Below are 22539 nucleotides of genomic sequence, written 5' to 3' on the forward strand. Positions count from 1 at the left end.
CACAATTAATATATGTATTAGTTTAAAACAATCTATAGAAATAAACCACATGACGGCAAAATATACCCTATAATAAGACAATTACATCATAATAAAATCGTTTTTCACACTAATAAAATTGAAAACATATTTATGATTATAGGATATATTTATATATGTATACATACATGTATATATATATATGTATATATATACATATACACACACACACACACATATATATATATATATATATATATATATATGTGTATATATATACAGCGGATTGCAATTTGTGTAAATTTTATTATCTACTCCACGTAATGACAGTGACTTTATTTTATTATTCACATAATGATGATTATTCACATAAAATCCATATTTGTATACGTTATGAGAAGGACGCCAGAAAAGTCCAATTTGATAAAAATTCAGATAGAATCATATTGACATCTCCTATAGCGGCCCTATACCCACATCGGTTCCAGTTTAAGTTAGTTAGTTTTTTGAGATAATTTTAACAATGTCCTTGATACCGTAGTAGACCAATTAATCCTTGAGATTTGTTTTTACTTAAAACAAGTTTTTGTCTAACGGATTTCTACTAATTTTACACCTTTATTTTCTGAGCCGGTATTCCCGTCGATATATCAATATCTGAATAACCAAACAGACCGTAGTCTGGGAAGAGGTTTATGTAAAATAGTAGGAATATTTTAAGCTTAAAAATAATATACAAAGACCGTAATGTGCATATTTAAGTAAAAATACATAGAATGAGCGTTTTATTCTGAAATTTATTAAATTCATATATGAGAGGCATTCTTAATCGCACGGCGGTGGTTGCACTAGCCTAGTTTATGCCCGACTTGGTGAATGCGCCCCACCTAGGTTATCTAGGGCAATTACGAAACGCTTTTGTGTGCAAGTGCGGCGTATCGCCACTGTGTACGTTTCACATGGACGGTGTTGCTCGATTTGATTTGCAGGTTACCACAGAACGGCGAGGTTTCCGACGAGTATTTAGAGGAATACGACAAGGCATCGAAATCGACGGATTCGTGCGACAAATTGTATCCTGAGTGCAACGATCGATTAGCTGACATCAACTCGCCGACATTTAGTTATTAAGAAAAAGTATCAAGATTTAAAAATTATTGATACTTGTCATCATTACCATATAATGATTCAAGCTATACACACTATTGTAGCCAACAGGAATCAACAATCACAACAAGCTATCCTTAAAAATACAAGTATAAAAATATGTTTAATTAATGATTTTTTTAAACTATTTTTTTGATATGTAAAATATAAAGAAATATGAAGCGTCTATTAAAAATACATAAATTTGTTATTACAATTTGTTTAATATACATAACTTTTGTCTTATATCTTTCTGAGGTTTACGTTATATCTAAAAGAAAGGTAAATTACTTATGAAGAAGTTGATTATATACAAAGATATTTCCCCTTATTTTTGTTGAATAAAACTTTATAAACTACAATAATAAATGTAAAAGATTCTTTACATTGTATAAGTAAAAGTGTAGATCCAACTTAAATTATCCTTAGCATGTACATGTATCTCTTCAAGGATCGTGCCCTTAAGACAACTTTTGACGTTAGTATTAAAATAGGAATTTTTACGATTAAAGTTAAACTACGTAATCATTTTAAAATATTTCCTGTGAAAGAATATTTTTAAAATTACTTAGTTTTATAAATTTGTTAACTATGTTTAATATGGTTTAATGTTTCGAATATAGAGCGTTTTACCTGCAATTACGTTCGTAATGTAATTATTTAAGCAAAATACATTTCGCGATTTTTGTTGAATACATTTGCCGTTATGAAATTATGTTAATTGTATCGAGGTGAGGCAAAATTATATCATAAATTTGAATAATATCACGATTGAAAATTTGTCTGTTTTTATTTATTTTAAAACCTAAATATAAAATGTTTTTCAGTACTTGTGTGATTTTGTACACGTGTAAAACTGAGTGTCATCATTTTTTTCTGTGACGAATTATAAAGAAGTGGTTTGACAATTCGATGAACACGATTTTTCAATATTGCCTTTTTTGTTTTTGGAAACCTATTTCAAACTAAAATAACTGTAAAATCATTGACACAATACATGTTAATTGCCGTTTCATTTATACATATTTGCTTGGAAGGCATTGAGTAAAGAACGGGACAGTTCTGCTTGCGTTTTCCCACTGGTAACTTTATAGTTGATTTTCAAAGAAGAAAAAAAAATACTCATATTTGAATATAGAATTCGCATATAGTGTCTATTTGCGTCAGACAAGATTTAACTTTCTTATTACATATAAAATCAATCCATGGATATATCCAGCTATTACCGATTACTTGTAATATTAGTAGTACTACTTAAATTAGTTAGAAGTGATAATGGAGAAGATTGCGACGAGGATTGTGCTGGAAATGAGGGTTCGCAAGGAAACGAAACACGTACCCGGCTACTGTCTAGAGCTAAAAGGTTCATTGTGTTCCCAGATGGAAGTTCATTTCAATTAGGTAAGTAATTTAGATCGTAACAATTGAAATTAGGGCGTTTGTTCTGCTGACAAAGACCAGTAAAACAATTGAAATCGAATAAATATTGTTTACTTATAACAATATTTTAATCAGGCTTAAATATAAACTATAACTAAAGCTTATAATGTTTAGCTAAATATACAGGCGGCAACTAAACATTGCCACTACAAAAACAAAAACACAAGAATAATTAAATAATGTAACTAAGAATAAAAAACTACAAAAAAGTTCAACGTTGTTCATGAATAATACTAGCAGAATAATTTTGGCCCTTTCTACATAATATAGATATTCTACACTACTAAGCATTATTATTATTTTTATAATACCAGGTGTAGAGATGAGCACAGCTTTCAAATAATAGTAAATAATACAATACATCCAAAAATAGTGTGACCTTAGAAGTATTTTTGTTATAGAAAACCACAACACACACATCACACGTCACATTTATTCAGGTCTGTACGATGAACCAAAAAATGTCATAGCTCAGGGAATTAGCAAGCTGAAGTAACAGCTGTAGTCCACGTAGGGTGCAAAATAGATAGCCGTTGGGACCTTAAGGTTGTGAGAGAGACCACGCACTGGCAAACATAGATTTAACAGTTCTCCTACAAGACACATATTACCACGTAAAGGTCGTTTCGAACCGGTCTGTTTGAAAATCTTTACAGGCGTCCCATGTCCGACAGAGGACATTCTACAGCTCAAGTTATGGTATTGTGCTCACTGCGTTATCAAAATTATCTCAAGCAGTTGAAAATTGTTTTATTGTAAGTTCAAAAGCATCATTACCGATATTGCCATAAAAATACCGACGGCAGCTTCCTGTAGGGACAATGCTGACATTTTATGTTCATTGACGATTCGAAAGTGCTTATAGCGACCTATTCGAATAAAGAATGTTTTGATTTTGTAATAATAGTTATTAAAATAGGTTGAGCAAGTTTTTTTGAATTTAGCTGTAGTCGTATTAATGTAAGACTCGATTTCGTTGAGTAACTAAATATTTCTATGGCTACTTTGTACGCTTTTTTAATATATCGGATACTATAAACATATTATAAACTTTTGTTCGCTAAGAGTTACTACACTATAAATGATATTATTAAAGACACCACACCTTATAAACGTTTGCCTGCGGGCAAATATTTTTAAATATTGCTCTTTTTCAGTCACCCCTCACCTCGCTGCTCTTTTTAAGGCGTGGTACAGTGATTTCGGTAGCAATATAGTCTTTACTGCTCCAAATTTGACGAATTCTGTATTAGCAATGTAAGAGATATTATTAACCAAGTGTCAAAAAAATAATGCATTCAAATCACAATTTCTTTTACATTCATATATTACATTGGAATATTATGGAATATAATACTTACATATAATGCGTTGAAACTCCACAAATTCTAGTATATATAGAAAGCAAACAGGAAATAAAATTTGCAATTTGTAAAGAATCCCAACATTATATTATTCAGAATTATGGAAGGGGTTTTAGGCGTGGTTAAAAAAAAAGACATAATTGTCTTCAAGTTTTATCAGCCTAATAGTTTCTTAGTTACCTTCGATTCAGGGCAGAAAAGAAGTAAACACCACGTATAGACTGTAACAAATTCTTGTTACATTCTTAAGTTTAAGAATGATAATTATACCGTGTGTTTAATGCAGTTGCATTAAACACACGGTATAATTATCTTTATGGCAGGTCAACATCTAAAAGAAGTCATCATCGTCGTCATCATTTCAGATGATAGACTTCCACTGCAACCATAGGTGTTCCACAGCATCACCACTAACTGGTCTCGCGCTGGCCCCATCCAGGGACTTACAGCGACCTTGACTATGTCTTCGGTCCACCGTGGTCTTACCTATTCGTGGTCACGCTCGAGAACATCATGTAATATATAGGATTGTAACTGCTCACAAATAAGTTTCCAGAGGAAGGGCAGGAGCTTCCTTTGTGTACCATAACATCACACTGTAATTGCCAACGCGCCTGCTAATCGTGGCGATCATGGTATATCCCACTATAGATATCTTTGGGGAAGGCTTATGCCTTGTTGTGACCGTCTATGACCTGAAACAACGACACACATCATGTAATGGTGGACTAATGTCTCTTCTTAATCTCTGTCTTTCTCTGTCTTTTCGTTTTTCTCAAATTTTCTACCAGTAATTCCAGTTGTTTTATTTTATAAGACTAAAATATTATATTTTTTACAGTATTTTGCGTCCAAACAATGGCTCTGATACCGATTGGTGATATTTTCCTCTACGGCAACACGGCGGCTCTTGCGTGGAACCTCCCGTCGGATCCTAAATTTTTTAATATGTTCAAAGATCATGAAAAAGAAATAAACAGAAGGGGCGATTCAAATAAAAACGTGTATTATCTTGACGATACAGGAAAAGTCTTAGCTAAAGTGCCATACCGAAGGTAAATTAAAGTTTGTTACTTAATTTATTTTGACCGCACTTGAAAAATGAATGTCAAAAGTTCTTGTAAGAGAAAAATTCCTTTTTTCGTAACGTGAATGAATTCGAGGAGAAACTCGAAATTCGAGGAAACTAATTAATGAATAGTTTCTCATATAATATCATACATGATGTGATTTGTATCCGCAATGAATTCAAGGAAAAAAAATGAATTCGAGGAAACTAATCAATGAATAGTTTCTCATGTAATATCATACATGAAGTTAATTGTATCCGTAATGAATTCAAGGAAAAAAAATGAATTCGAGGAAACTAATCAATGAATAGTTTCTCATGTAATATCATACATGATGTGATTTGTATCCGTAATGAATTCAAGGAAAAAAAAATGAATTCGAGGAAACTAATCAATGAATAGTTTCTCATGTAATATCATACATGAAGTTAATTGTATCCGTAATTTATTTGACAGGCGGCTTACAGTTAACCCGGCGTTCGCGAAAAGGAGCATCGATGACAAAGTAACATTCAGAGAAAAACTAAATATGAAAATAGACAGAATGAAAATGCACGAGAAACAGTCGACGAGGGAATATTTAAACAAGGATCATTTGGACAAAGACAGTGTAGATTTCCATAGAAATAGTCGAGTGGAGTTATACGAAAAAATTGAGAAGTTAATTAATGCGTAAGTAAGTTGAAATTATTAGCAGTTAGGTGATAAAATAATCACGAAATAAAACTAAAGTTATATATACAGGATGATTGGTTATAGATGTTAATTAGGCTTGAATTGGGTGAATATATAATTATCTTGTTGCCAATTAAAGTGTAAATTTAAAGAAATAATAATTAACAAAATGGATTTTATAGTGCGAAAAAGCGTTTCAAATATTAGGAATGCTAAATATCAAAATTAATTTTTGTTTACGATCTTTCCCTGCAGCCTTTGTACTGGCTGAAATTATTGGCTTGTCACAATGTAATAGAAAAAAATATAACGTAACATATTTCAGAATTATCATTCTGTAAAGGTAAATAGATATAAGTGTAAAAGCTTCAAATATATTTTGATAAATAAGCTAAATAGACATTCACATGTTTAAAACTTTTATAATTATAGCCAATCACCATATATATCTACATGTTATGTCAAAATGAAGCCTGAATGAAATAAACCAAGTATCTTTGTCAAAACAAGCGTATATTGATTCTTCTTGCGTTTGAACCAAGATTATATTTTGATTCCATTAGTGTGTTCATTCCGAATAAGATTGTAATAGTTATTAAAGTGTGTATTAATAGCAATTAGTGGAACAAATCACTTCCCTAATTTATTATGCTTTAGGTGTTTGTTTGCGATACTCCTTGGTTATAAATGATGAATTTTGAGTTGGTATTTTGATTCTTGTTTCGGATGTGTAAACATGATGTGTAGTAATACTAATACTTGTGAATTAATTACTGTAGTGCTACTAAAACAGCTGTACCACGCATAACCAAAGAAAAGACAGGTGGAGGCTGAGGAAAAAAATTACATGAGCATCGACGCCTCCAGTGTTTATAGTGCCTGTAAGGATCGGCCGATACTCCCCGCCCCAGTCAAGCCGCGTGCGTATCTAAGGCGCGGTACAGCGGTTTTGGTAGAACTACAGGGATTGAAATTTTGATGTAAAAATTGAGATTAAATGGGAGAAGCCTATTTTCAGTAGCGGACAACGAGAAATTGTGATGATAATGAACTGTCTGTTGGTAATGGTGTTAAATACGAAAATTTTGTGTTAGAGAGAATAGTTAAATAGATATTTATTCAGGTGTCAATATAACGTTCAAGACGTTATAGTGTATATTTATATACACCATAGATATTGTGCCTGAAATTTTTATGATAATTATTGCATATATATATATATATATATATAGATGTGCAATAATTATCATAAATTTTTCATCAGACTCCTTTTCGCTATTTTAGAATTTTTATATTATTGTTATTAATTAAATTTGAATGTATTTATTAATTATTTAATCATAATAATACAATTATTTTACCAAACAAGAAGACTCGTGATATTTTATCATTTAAAGTCGTACCATGAATATACCGACTCGTTCAGTTTGTATGTAATGATGCGTAAAAATCATTGAGAATTGACAAATCAGAGCCCCTTTTATTCCGTTTTCAAAAAATTACGTACACACCCTCAATTACGTATGAGCGGGTTCTCTGAATGGCTTATTAACTGAATTCAATTTTTACTGGAGTCAATCAGTTTAATTTTGTGTTCCAACATTCAACGTTGGTACGTTTGACTTAAATTATATTTAGTTTTTGTCTGTTGCATCTATTTATATGTATATTCACCTCAATATATGTGTAATGATTAGGCAAATATTATTATACATTATTCAATTACTTGTAAAAGTTTTTTTTTTGCCTGGTTTCAAAATTTAAACGTTTCTTGAGCACGGCTTTGACTTTTATTGTTGTGATTTATTAATAGTAATAATAATAAGAATTCATTTTTAAGAATTTTCGTTGTACTTTACATATAGGCTATCAAGTCTTGCTACCCATTTATGTCTCTTATCTTCATGTAAAGGTTGTCTGGTAGAGATCGTTTCGAGTGATAAGACCGCCTATTGTATCTATTTATAAATTCTTACTTTTTAGTTATTATCTACGTTATTTTGTTACGTTTACTTTTTGTTTTTTATATGGAATTTTTTTAAAGTGTAAATAAATATATACATATATTATATCGTCGATAAAGTATATATGATCATTTGGTCTATGTGTGTAAGAATATTGTATATAAAAACAGTGATTTAGGTAATAAACTAGAATAAAAAAGGCTTGTATCTTTCTCTGGCTTTCATATTTAATTTTAATTATTAGAACTTTAAAAACTAACCTAAACTTTTAAATATAAAATTTAACATAACACTTTTGCAGACAACTGTTGTACGGTATAATAATAGATTCTTTTATAATGTCTCTGAATTAACACGTAAAAAATTATTATGAAATTTATAATAGTTAACAAAAATCGCACTGTTCGTGCAACCGATAGCCAATTGGCCGAAAGGTTCTTGAGCAACGTGGCAACCTAGAGTCCGTAGATGCAGCGTGGATAGGTTCCCCACTGGGTGAATCGACGACATAGGTAAGGTTGCGGGGCGTCGGTAAATGCGGGAACGCACAGGAACGGTCATCGTGGCGATCATTAAAGAAGACCTAGGCGTCAATCGACTGAAAAAGAAGAAAAAATAATCAAAATAAATTCCTGTTACAAAGTGGATTAATTGTGTATAAATTCTGTATTAAGGATATTGATGTGACTACAAAAAATAAATGTTAGTTTGTTAAAGGCTAATTCTAAACAATCGTACGTAACAAATAAGTAAGAGTAAATAAGGCTCTTGTGACATTTTTCTTTAGACGCACACATACGTCATTGTAAATGAGATAATGGAATAATATTATAAATAATCGAATATCGTATTCGCATCTTACTTTTTAACTCTACTTTGAACGAGAATTGTACTTGGTTATCAATTAAACATTTCAAGCAATATTAAGTATTGATAAAGAAAAAAGTAAATGTTTTTCAGCAGTAAACTGAATTTATAAGATATATGACTTTCTTTTAAATTACTTTTAACGATTTATATAGAGTTGTAAATATTAATATAGTAAATAAGTTATGTTTATTAAAAGAAACGATAATGTTTCAGACTAGGTCAAGACGGACGGCGATGTGTTCTTTATAAGTTGTGTGAATCGGCAAAAAAATCAAACCAAGGCACTTTCTTGTCTGAACTATTTCGTACAATATTCACGTAAGTATTTTATATATGTCTTGATTTAAAACCGACTAATTTTCTATTATATATCTGTTTCGTAATACTAACATGTATTTGGTGAAAATAAATAGTGGAATATCGTGATTAAGTGGCAGTGGTAGTTGAAGACAGTCACTGAATCCTTCTTGAAGTAGAAACTGGCGGTGCAGTGTAAGAACACGTCCTAAAGACCTTGTTATTGTCGGAAGCTGCTGGATACAGACCGTTTTCAAAAAGTTTTATGGGAATTTTTTAAAGGAGGCATTTGTTCAGCAGTGGACGTTTTGCTGCTGAAATGATGACGATAATAATTACATAACTAACAGAACACGTAAAACACTACGTAAATATTATGATTAATTTAAACGAGAGGCTATGTACGAAGGCACTCATTCCAATGCTGAATTTCGTCAAACAGATTTATTATTGAAAAAAAAAAAGATTGTCATCAAACCCCGATGTTTATAAGTTATGGAAGTAAAAATAATTATATTATTTTATAAAAAAACATCAATTTGAAGCCTATACAAATATATAACTGTATACCATAATCGCCACGCTTGGGTTTGCGATGGCAGTGTGGTATTATGGTACGCAGACGTCGCTGCTGCCCATCTTCTGGAAGCTTGGACGTGCGCAGTGGCAATCCTATTTATTTATGCACAAAGTGTCAATAATGTAAGATTTTATCCCTGGAATCGAACTCGTGACCTACGATCGCAAGTCACAGTGCTCTACCTCTGGGCTACCACTTCTCATAAATGTAAATATACGTACATAATTTTATTTGCAGAGAGATCTATACTGATTGTCATTTCTGCAGTAATATTTATATACTAGAAAAGTGTGGAGATCACTGTTATAACATCAGTTCTCATATAGGCATCTAGCTAGAAGTTATACCTAGTAGGTACACGAAATTAATATTTGGTAGTGTAAAAATTCAATTTTTTTTACAGTTTGCCTAAAGGAACCGAATTTGAAGAAGAATATCACAGGGATTATGATAAAGCTCACACCGGGTCTGACGATTGTGCTCTCATGTATCCAGGATGCGAACATATATAGATTCAAGAAAAATTGCGTTTATATTTACATTAACTACCTTGTCTTTTACGAGCGCAAATAAAGTTTTAATGTAATCTTTGGTTCATCATCGTTTTCTCACCTTATATACTCAATGCTAATGGTTAAAGACACAGAAAGTGTCTAGGATATAAAAAGTTTACTATCTTTTTCTAAATAACCATCAAAACCATACTAGAATGTACAAATGTTTTTAGTTGTACATTTTACAATAATCTTATTAAACACCCTTTAATTATTCATTACACAACACTTACATTACTTCTATTAAACCAATCAGTGAATTACATTTAAAAAGGTTAATGTCATCATCAAAATCAGAAATCATTAGTGCGAACGTATTAAAAGGTAAAAAAAATGGAAAGTAATAATTCTTTGTATTTTTTTTGTTCCGGGTGATAAAGTGTGAGGTAGCCCGGTCCCAATATTCTGGAATTTTATTGTTTAACATTGTTCTGTACTGTGAATTGCCCTTCCTAGGGTAGGCGTTGTTTACGCTTCCTCTGAAACTGTTGTGTTACTAGAGGTCACGATCGATCCATCCTCTACTGAAAGTTGCTGAACCTAATAAGAGTTTTCAGCTTTCACTCACGACTCCGAAGGCCTCGTATGTGTTAAGCTATGGTCTTCGAAGTGGAAATTATTTTGTAATCCGATAACTATACAATCGAACAGTGACATGGTAAAGATAAAGATGAATAAAAATGTTTGTATTAAACATGACGCTAATTTAAATCATCTTGGCCAGACCGGATTTAACCCGAAACACTAGAACCCCAACATTAATATAATACTCATTTATTTAAAATTGTAACTTTTAAGAGGACTCTTAATTCTCGTCGACTGTTTTATTTTTGGCTCTGTTTCGCTTACGAAAACGAAAAAACTCAACAAGAACACATCTTTTAATGAAGTTTAACAATTTATGTATAAACACTTTCTGTCAAAAATAGCCTAAATGAAAACAAAATAATCAATCGACATCACTGCCGAGGAGTCTTGTCATTTAAATATTTGTATATTAAATATTATGCTTTTTAGTTCATTTAATTTTAATATGTATTTTGAATTTAATAAATAGTAATTTAGTATTGTTTTGCGGAATTTCGTTACAAAATCTGATTCCGTCTATTTGAAGTGCAAATGTGAAGTAGCCAATTTTCCATGGTTCCTTGTAAAAACATTATAGATGCTCCCTTTTTTTAATCTATTGTTATATTACGTATTTATTAATGTGCCAATATTTTTAAAAATAATAATTGTGCTTTTATTAATATAAATACATATATTACTTATATGTTATATTATAAAATATCATAAATACATTGTAAGAAAATGGATTTATTTGAATCGTTTTCTCGATGAGATCTTAAGCCGTGAATAGCTCGAGTGGCTCGCTTCTGCAAAATAAATTAACTTTAAATATTCGCACTTACACTCCAAAGCATCAGTCCATAGGACATAATGCTGTGAAAATAACTAAAATACACTATCCTAGCAGCATTAATATCAGAGTAACGTTGTCTCTTCCTAACGGCATAAGCTGCAGCACTAAGTGTTCCCTCAAGAGACTGTATGTGAGGAACCCGTTGAAGTTTAGAATAGGTTGTGACACTCAGGAAAACTGTGGAATCTACATAGTTTAGAACATTACTATTTATAGTTATATTTAAGGAGTTATTTGATTTAACATTCGGTAAATAATAGTTATTTTATAAGTATAGTTTTTTTTTTACAATTTAAAACAAATTTCTTAACTGAAAACAAAAGGCGCATTGTTTAATTTGTTATAATTATTTGATTTTCTATTACAATCAAATAAAACTGGTGTACAGTTTATTAAAAGATATTGCTTTCTAACTTACCCAGTATAGTGCGATGTTATACCAAATTTTAATACAAAATCCTGTGTATCTTCCTCACCTTGAGACATGATATAGAATCTCTGTATACTCTTCATAAGTAACGATACTCTACAAAGAGTAACATATTATGTTTTGATATTATTATACGATGATTATTTTGGTGACATTGAATATTTTTGGAACTGGATAGTTTAAAAAGAATATTATAAAATTAAATTCTAGTAAAGAACTCAAATAATCATTTGTAATTATTTTAAAATATTTTATTTTTCACTAAAATTCTTAAGCTTTATGGGAATATACAGCCAAAGGTCAATAAAGAGATCGACGGTAAAGAATTTAACTGAAATATAATATACAAAACATATATTTGTATGCTATATATGTACATATGCATGTATGTTTATGTATGTTTAAGTGTGTATATGTATGTATGTTTTGTACACGATAACTACCCATCATTTACACTTCTACTGTTTCCATACTATAGTATTCTTCCGCCCACTGTATTCTTTTGATTATTAATATTATGAAACTATTTAAATGAATGATATTATGTACAATAAAAAATATTTAATAAAATACAATTAATATTTACGTTATTATCATCACAAATATTTTACTTAACCTTGTTTCACGGGGAACATGATACTTATTCAAAGCTACAATATATCCTTAATATATTCAAACCGTGGTGCAACCTTGAAGTTTCTAAAAGGAAAAGAAATGAGAAACTAAATTGCGACACAAAACGGTACAATTACTTTTAAAAATTTACAGTTGCGTAAATGCTTACTCTCTGAAGGTGCAAACATGTTTATCTTATTTATATATTGCCTGCCATGCTTTAGTTTTAGTAAAGGTGAATCTAGAACAAACTGGTACAGTCGGAAACAAAGTAATTTATAACAATGTATTTTATTATTGATTTGTATAAACTAAAAATTTAGTTTTTGATAATATAATATAATATAATATAATATAATATAATATAATATAATATAATATAATATAATATAATATAATATAATATAATATAATATAATATAATATAATAAAATATAATATAGCTTGGGAGTCCCCAAGTCAAGAATAAATAAGTAAAATATATTCAAGGCAAGCCATTACTAGACCGTAGACCTTGTCACAGCTTAACATCAGGCGATACAGAGATCAAATGCTTTGCCTAGACCAATAAAAAAATACATTAACATGCCATGACATTTTTACATTAAAGTCGTTGTGTTTGTCTTTTTAATACTATTAACAACTATTTACAACGCAGTAAATTTTAAATACTGTGTAGTTTTATCTAAAACGAAACTTTATCAAGTAAATAGATAAATCATATTTTAAAACTTAGACACATATAGGCTTAATAGTAACAGGGAAAGAGTAAAATATAACGTGATTAAATTTTAATATTCTGCTGAAAATATATAGGATAGAGAAAAGAAAAACTTAGTAAAGAAAAAATATTCGCTGTTCGAAAAACATTTTTCTACCGAAGCGTACCCGTAAGACCTTAATTGAAAGTAAACAAGTTTGCTACCTATTTGTATTGTTCTCTAAATTTGATAAACGACGACATGCCAAAGAGAACTCGCACCAGTTGTTGTTTGACAAGGCATACCTGTTGTCTTTGGTTGAAAGAGTAAATAAGTAAAGTCGTCAAGGGCATCAGCTTTGTTTGTTAATTATGTTCCATTGATTTAAACTATAATAGTTGTTAAACGAGTTACGTTTAATTGAAATTTTATAATAGTTAAGTGGTGAAAAGGTCCAGTAATTCCGGAAAATCTCTGAAACAATCGATTTCAAAAATACTTAACGCAATCGAAGTGTACAAAATGATAGGTGCAATCAAATTCGCACTTTTATTTCTGTTTGGAGTTATTTCAGTTTCTCGTGCGGAAAACAAAGAAGGCGACGTCGAGCACTTGTCAAAAGCCCTTTCACGCAGAAAGCGATTTATTGTATTTCCCGATGGAAGCTCTTTTCAGTTGGGTGGGTAGAAATGATGGTTTTTCCTTAAATTTAAGATTTCATTGTTTTTGTTCATTTAAATTGTCGAAGAAATACTACATTGCGCCTGTCAATATTTTTTATAGTACAATTTTAATATAAACATTCTGATTTATTTTTTTAATTGCTATTAATCTTTGATTGTGTAATAAACATACAGAATTTAAAAAAGGAAACTTACTACACTTTAAGTCATTAAAACTGTCAAAGATATTTATATATGGGGGATAAACCATAATCAATAGGCTGAGCCATTGTAGAGTACCATTATGATACGCAAAGGGCACTGTTGCCCATCCTCTGGTAACTTATTTGCGAGCACTGGCAATCCTAGATAATTATTGTGTAAAGCGTGAATCAAACCTGCGATCTACGATAGTAAGTCTTGGTCCTTATCACTGAGCTACCACTGCTTAGTTAAGTTCAACAGTTGCTTATAGACTAAGATGTATGAACATTAAAGTAAGCCTACAAAAACAAATCTTGTAATTATCAGAGCATATTGATACCTAAATTTGACACCGTATAAATGGTATGAATCAAAATAAAAAATAAAGTTGTTACGTATTCAATAAACCATTCAGTGCTTGGCAGAATTTGTGGTAAAGTTCTATTGGAATATCTACACTCATATAATGTTTTTATGTAGTTTTCTAATTTTTGGGGTAAACTTATTGGATAAGGACGAGATATAATGAGATTGTTTTGATAATAACTATTTTTATTATTAGTTTTGCCTTTGGATATCGTTTTTAGACGTAGTCTTCATCTGTAGATTTCCAACAGTGTCGGTAGAAAACGCCTCTAACCAGTGCCTTCTGATGACTTTTACGAAGTCTGTCTGTCCACCTTTTGATTAGACGTTAAGCTGCGCTTGTCGACCCGTGGTCTTCATGCCAGAAACTTTAAACTCCGGCGGCCATCGGCGGCGGCGGCGTGACTTGCTTACTGCCACTACATCTTGCCATTTCGCTGGGCTGTTTCGATTTCTTCTATTCGTCTACGACAGGGCTTCTTAAACTATGGGTCGCGACCCCAAATGAGGGCGCGTAGCAAAAATCTGGGGTCGAGAGATTTTAATGTCAAATATTTATATATACCATTTTATAATATCACTAGAGTTGGCGGAATATAACAGTGGACTTGCAGCGTCTAGACACGCGCATTTGTTGAAGGTTTAATTTTAGTTTTTTTGTATGTTTCAAAACGAATTCTAAAACTATATATTTTCATACGTATATATATATATATATTGTTACCTAATAAATAAATCATCAAAAAATATTAATTTATCTTTCTTTATTATTTGTATGGGGTCGTCAAGAAACTCGCAATCATGAATGGGGTCGTGCATGACAAAAGTTTAAGAAGCCCTGGTCTACGAAGATCCGTAGATCATTGCCGGTTCGATCTCATAGTTTATCCGTCTCATAGTAATCCGGAACATAAGCCTTGATATGGCTCGTTGAGCGAGAAAGCATCACAATAGCTTCAAATATCTATCACATCGATATTATAAAATAATAAAGTATACGTTATTTCTTTTGCAGTATTCTGTGCTCAAAATCAAGGATATCTTCAAGTTGGCGATATCATTTGGTTCGGGAATACTGCAGCGTTAGCTTGGGAGTTGTCAACGGATCCGCAACTATTTTATTTACTTAAAGATCACGAGAAACTACACGAAGAGACCCATAGAAGAAACGGAATATCTAAAAACATCTATTACTTAGACGAATCTGGAAAAGTGCTATCGAAAATACCTTATCACAAGTAAGTGTGGTTAAACTTTAAAATTTATTTATGGATGTACTTTTTCAGAGTTGATCTAATCACTATGACGGCATTTATTAATGCCGCCCTAGTTGAAGATCATTGTATTTATTGTGGTGACTGACATTCTGATAAAACCAAAATTTTGTGACAAAATTTTATCCCATGCTATTTTTCATAAGAACATTTTTTTTCTTTTTATCAAGAACTTAGTTGAAAGTTATTTAATTATATATGTAATAAAATAAAATTCGTTATATTTTATCTAATTTAAGAAGATTTTTTTCTTAAGATCGCCAAGTATTTGTTTATTGAATTTTAAAAGAATATATAGATATTAATAGCATATTTATGATTCAGAATTCTTTACTTTGCATTGTTTCTATTTTAAATGACTTCAAAATGTCCAATCTAGCTGTCAAGAATTTTTTTTTATTACAAATAATTATTAAATAGTGTAGATTAATAATACGCACTTTTCCATCTATGAATTTTCCTCTTGACGAAAATCTATCTCAGATCATTTAGAGAATCTGTAAATAGCAGATAATTAACGAACTGAATTATAGCTCGCGATTAATAATAATTAATACTTTTAGGAGACCTATTATCAACCCTGCCTTCGCCAAAAGAAGTATAGAAGAAACGAATTTTAATGGAAAAAACCTATCCATGGCGATCAGGCAACTGCACGATGCTCAAAAGGATATTAATTTTCTAAGTTCCTTGGATGAAGATCGAATTACATTCCATAGAGAAGGAAGGAAAAGTTTATACGTAAAATTGGAAAAATTTTTAGAAGGGTAATTATTATTTTTAATCAAACGTCTTTTATGGTAGATTTTATTTATCTATGTAACTGGATCAATAACACAATTTAATTTATCAAAGAAAAAAGTTATTGATAGTATTGCTGTCAGGTGTTATTTTGTACAAATTATCGTATTACATACAATTGTGATCGTGTAGATCAGTGTAAATTTTGTGATGATTTTCATCAGAATATATCACATGTGTGGTAGATACTAGGGCAGGTTCACCACCATTAGGTAGACCGACGATATAGGTCGCGGGAAGTCGCTGCAAAAGTGCAGCGGAGGTCTGGTTATTATGGTGATCGTTGGAGGAGATCTTGCAGTGGGCGTCTTTTGGCTGATGATAACGATGATAATGATGATATCACAAGTCGTATTTTTAATATTTCTGGTATTAAAAATCTTATATTATTTACAACACACAAGATATTCCGAAAATCATTTAAGTTTATATTTATGCCATCGGAGTTAACATAGAGTTAATTAGTAATGGAATTTGCACTGTATATGTGTGATTTTTAACACCTTTAGAGAAAGCTTACGTTCCAAAAGTTTTGTATCGACAATCTCCTGAACGTCATCATCAACATTTCAGCCATTAGTTGTCCACTGCCAGGCAAAGGCATCTCCCAAAGATTTCCAAAAAACCGTCTGAAAGCGGCTTTCATCTAAAATCTACCGACGATTTTAAGAAGGTCGTATCTTTACCTTGTGGGAGGTCGTTCTACCCTGCGCTTGCTATCTGTGGTCTTCACTCTGGCATCTTAAAGCGCATCCATCTGTTTTTTGTCCCATGAGGCCTCCCCACTGTTAGAAAAGTTCCCACATTCTCCTCTCGTGTTTGCCGTAAATTTGGCAAAGAGAAAATATTTACTGACTATGGGTAGTAGTATTTCTAGTGTATATTTGAAATAAAAATCTCACTCGTCAACTCGCATGCCAATTGTGACGAATAATAGCACTCACCCTTATGATGACTTTAAATCATCATTATCTAAAGATCGTCAAAATGACCGGTCGTGCGTTGGTTGCTCAAGTTATTCCTCGCAGCCTTAACTATGTCGTTGGTCCAACTAAGGAGAGGGCTGTCCACGCCTTGCCTACCGGTTTGCGATCACCACTCGACAACCTTTCGGTCTTAACACCCACTGTCGTTTAGACTTTTAAAACAACAGCAATTAAATAATCTTATCTTTGTAAATTGATATTTTGTATGTTTTTATTTATTTATGTTGTCTCAGCTAGCGATTTTCATAACCTCTATTTTTAACAACTAGATTAGGTTGGCGCGGTCGTGAATGCCTCCTACGTATGCTTTGTGAGACGGGCCGAGGTAAAAACGAGCAAGGCACGTTTCTTCAGGAAATCATGAGGGTTACGCTTACGTGAGTGTTTTTATTAGAAGTGTTTTCGTATTGTTTTTTGTTTTCTATAGCTTAAACAATTTTAAGCTTTAATAACAATGCTATTGAGTTTATAATAACACGTGCACATATTATTAGGCTAGTATTATTCGAGTCGGCTCTCCCGTAAAAAATGTAATTTCAGTTTTGTGTATTTGGTACGGTTTATATGATTATTTTATATATTAATAGTTAAAAAGGACAACTGTATTTCGTACAATGATTGCAATCTCTGTTTGTTCATAAAAATGGTTTTGAATAAAAATTTACGTCTTATACGATGCGGTACAAATTTAGTTAAAACATTTCCGAAACTTATTTTTTTTTGCCTATCTTAAAACGAATACGAAAATCTTTAATTTACTTTAATATAATCGACTAAGAAAGGACATCTGTCTGGTGAATGAATAATAATGCACAATTAATACGGACTTCAAAGCAAACTGTCAAACGCGCGAAGTTCACAGCTAACTGTCAAAAATAACAAAATTTTAATAATCATTGTATAATTTTATAAGATTCTGTACAATTTCAGAATCCTTTTCATAAAATAATGATATTGGTAAAGTAATACGGGTTAGAGTCACGCCAAAGGAAATAATGATTTATTTCATTGTAGGTATAAATTAATATTTAATTATTTTTTTGTTCATTATCTATCCCAGCTGACTTGGGACTTGGGACTTGGGACCTTTCCTTCCATTCCTACTTAATTGGGGACGAGGATTTTTTGGGGCAATAATTTTTATGTTATCTTTCTATTTACAGTATCTTTTATCTTTTTTTATTCTTTAACATTTATTTATTTTTTCCTTTACCTTACATCCTGTCCTCAATCACTACAGTCTAGATCTATTTTATTATTTATTTATACTATTGACTTATCGCATTCCTATAGACAAGGTAAATTAATGGAATTTTTTTTGTCACTATTTTATACAGAATTATTGAAAATGGGTGTAAAAAATTAAATTTTTCGAGTTTTTGTTGTTTAAAAATGAGCTATATATACCCTTTTAAACTATTTATACTTGTAACCAATCATAAAATATAATGAAGTATTTTCAAAATGTGTACTATCATTCAATGCAGGCTACCGCGGGGTAAACAGTTCGAAGAGGATTACCACAATGAATACGACAAAGCACACAACGGCGGCGATTGCGAGAAAACTTATCCGAATTGTAATAAAATATATAAACGATAAAAAAATAAGTAAATCGAATGCGACTAAGAATAGATTATTTATAGACATCTAAGTCTTTCATAAATAAACGATATCCTTACATTGTGAAAACGATTTTTTCTTTTTAAATCCCTACACTTTGCCTGAAAATAAACTATTGAAAGCCTAACTTTTTCTGAAACTCTAAACAGGTATCGAAGTCTATAAGTATAGAAGCATGATATATCGTATACAAAAAACTTCGTCTTTATAAAGTAAAACATAAAGTATACAAAATTAAGAAAAAAATAGCATAAAAATGTGATTGTACAAGATTTTTTTATAAAGCCTTGTCGTCGTCGTTTTAGCCTATAGACGCCTACTGCAAAGCATAGACCTTCTAACAACATGTCTATGGAGGATACACCATAATCGCCATGCTAGTCATGCGGCAAGCGGGTTGCCGATCACAGTATAGTAATATGTTACGCAGAGAACGATGCTGTCCATCCTCCAGAAACTGGTTTGTAAAAATTGGCAACACTATACATTGCACAAAGTATGAATTATATAAGATTGTATTCCGGGATTCGAACCGATGATCTATAATTGCAAGTCTCAGTTTTTTACCACTGGGCTATCATGATATATGATAAAGTGTTTGTAATAGTATAATCACAGGTTTATTGAGATGAACTATTCATAGTCATACATAAGTTTTTCTAAAACTTTGAGGACGGAAAATATAATGCAATAAAAACTTATTATTGAATTACAGGTCCTGGTTTATTTATTTTTGTAATTTCTTGTAAATTTAAATACTTTTAATTTCGATGTTCGAATTTGAAATATCTTTTTGTGTTACAATTTTTAACAACGATTTAAGACATTCCTCGCCTCATGTAATTTGTTTCACAGAAGGGAAACGTCGGATGCTACAAGCGAAACTATTCGAGAGCAATTTGTAGGAGATTCGCTTTGTAAAATTCAACAATTAAATAAAGCTGAAGAGAATTTAATTACCGATTCGCGTCGAAGCAGGTGAAGTTGAAAAATGTTGTGCGGAACGGAAAATAACGGCATCACGTTTTGTGAAATTAAAAGTAATTAAATAATCTGAATTTCTTTCTGAAACTTTATTGTTCCTTTTTTCTTAGTCACTTGATTCATTTTTCATACGGTCCTAACTTACATGGTTACGAATGTATGCTTTATTTGTAATATTATTAATCTAACATTAAATCTGAATTATAATAAAATCTTTTTGGTTGATAAATGACAATTCGTTTTGTTCAAAATTTAAAATTATACTTTTCGCGCCGTGATACATATTTATTCTGATGGTTATTTTATTCTACAAGTAAGACTTTATTTACGACAGTTTCCATTTTAATCATCTTTATAATTTCGTTAAGCTTGTCTACTTCTTGACATAGGTCTACCCGTAGACTTTCAAAAGGACCGGTTGAAAGCGGCTAGCACGCGACTACATGTAAAAGATTGTCTCTCTACTTCGTGGGTGGGCAGACCTACGATACCCACTCTTTGTTCTCTACTCTAGTAGCTTAAGGTCCCAGTGGCAATCCATTCTACTCGCTATGTGGCTTGCCAACTATCACTTCAACTTCTCAATCCACTCGGCTTTGGTAGTTACTTTAGTTCGTCTATGAATATTTTCAGTTCTGTGTTCTCATTTCAAAGCTCGCTCGTTTGCGATAATGGGCCCTAAAAACAAAATGCTGTCAATTTCGCAAAAGCTATATCAGTATATTACATTTTCAACAATACTTCTATATCCTGTAATATGGAGTACGGGAAGTGAGCCTTACAACGCCATTACCTGCTTGAAGAGGCTGGTAGTGCATTCGCGTACGAGGTACTAACCTTAAATAGTACTGCTGTCAGAGACGTCGGAGGCAAGACCTACCGTAAATAGAACCTTGCTTTCAAGTAGATACACTGTCCTCATTGGTATAACCTAACAGTTAGGAACTTTGGGAACAGTAAATTAACAAATAAGAATATGCAAAGAGAGGATCCGGCATCCTGTAATAGATACAGCCGTGTCTAAGGGATAACATTATTAGTGTAGTGGTGAAATGTGTTAACCCAAGTCACAAGGTGTCAAGCACAGATGAATTACGCTTCTTCAAATACTTTCTTATGTGATTTCAACTATTCATAGACAATCGTGTGAATAAAATTTTATTTAAAATAAATGAATGTATGTTTTCGAATTTTATTTTTCATTTTTACTCTAGAGAGAATTAAACAATCGATAACTATTATAAGAGTTGATGTCTAATGATATGTATGTAATTAAAAATGCAAAATTATTGTTTCACTGTCTATAACTTTATGTTTTTAACAATCATTGGAAAAATCTAGATGTTTAAATGAACGTTAAATTAACATGGTCATCTCTTCAGCCAGATTGTCTTATGTAGGTAATAAACTTTAAGGGCATTATCATGAAAACATTATTACGCTGATAATTTAAAAAAAAATCTTCACTAATAATCCATTCAAGATGCCTGATCATTGGACTTGAAGTGTCCAATGATTAAGCAGATGTTTCGTTTCAACAGCTTACGCTGGAACGAAAATTGTTACAATCCTATAGAATATAAATTTACGAGGCTTGCTTCAAGCAAGCCGGGAATATAGCTGAAGAAATTCCACGGAGGTGTGAAACGTGACTAAGCTAATGAGTAGGAGCGTCAGTGTCGCTCTAATACATTGATCAAACATCTTGGGTCAATGAACAACACTCAGACGCCGTCAACCCTCGCTGAGTGGATAAATATGGACATGACATTCTTAAATTCTTTTTTATTTAATTTAAATTCATAATTATTTATTCAACAAACGATCAATGATATCTTTTATTAAAGTCAGGTGCCAGTAAACGAAAGAAACTCAGCGAGACTATATCATTATTAAAATAATATAAAATTATTTATTTAATACAATTTGAAATAGCCTGGAGGCGAATATTATTTATAAAATAAGCTATCTTTTGTGACGTCATTTACAAGTAAAAACCTAGGCACACAAAATTTAGACATTATTTTAAATTTAACAAAAGAAGTTTCTTAAATATTATTAGAGATTATATTGTAACAGCATGTATAGTTTTAGGTATATAAAAATGGTTTTTGCTTCTAGTCTTTACATTATGCATATCATACTTTCTGAGAAAATCGGTTATATTTTTGTGAACATATGTTACTTTTTCAAACACTTATTAAGAAGAAAGTGTCAGTTTTTTAAGTTTTTCTTTTAAAGACACTTAATGGCTTAAGTAATAAATAATATGAACACCTTTTTTCTGCAAGAAAACCACTCCACAGTGGTGTGCCGTAAGATATCTGTTATTTAATATACATCTGATTACAGAATAGTTTCTTCTTCTTGTCAGATGTATCGTAATTTTCCCTGTTTAATGGCTAGGTTTTTTACATGGTCTCATCTTTTGTCACGGACTCCAAATAGAACCTATTTTGTCCACCACTCGAGTCAGTGTACTGGTGTTCTTTTTTTGCTTATTTAATTTTACAGAATGACCTTTTCTTATT

At 31.4% G+C, this 22539-nt stretch overlaps 1 protein-coding gene across 1 annotated transcript; it reads left to right on the plus strand.

Annotated features, from left to right (window-relative positions):
- The first annotated feature begins 2330 nt into the window (after positions 1–2330).
- LOC137923505 (uncharacterized) lies at positions 2331–16385 on the plus strand. The gene is made up of 6 exons (XM_068766764.1): positions 2331–2526; positions 4771–4984; positions 5456–5671; positions 9789–9862; positions 15356–15578; positions 16178–16385. The coding sequence occupies exons 1-6, from the start codon at positions 2331–2333 to the stop codon at positions 16383–16385; spliced, it is 1131 nt and encodes a 376-aa protein (XP_068622865.1).
- Positions 16386–22539: the final 6154 nt, after the last annotated feature.

This window comes from Battus philenor, unplaced genomic scaffold, assembly GCF_028537555.1.
Source record: "Battus philenor isolate CCGP_79_NKW_IND1 unplaced genomic scaffold, ilBatPhil1.0.hap1 SCAF_21, whole genome shotgun sequence".
Taxonomy (NCBI): domain Eukaryota; kingdom Metazoa; phylum Arthropoda; class Insecta; order Lepidoptera; family Papilionidae; genus Battus; species Battus philenor.

Excerpts from the sequence above, each read along its gene's own strand:
- LOC137923505 (XM_068766764.1), top strand. The coding sequence starts at position 2,331 with ATGGATATATCCAGCTATTACCGATTACTTGTAATATTAGTAGTACTA. Across the intron at positions 2,527-4,770 it reads TGGAAGTTCATTTCAATTAG|TATTTTGCGTCCAAACAATG; the intron begins GTAAGTAATTTA and ends TATTTTTTACAG. Across the intron at positions 15,579-16,177 it reads TCGAAAATACCTTATCACAA|GAGACCTATTATCAACCCTG; the intron begins GTAAGTGTGGTT and ends TAATACTTTTAG.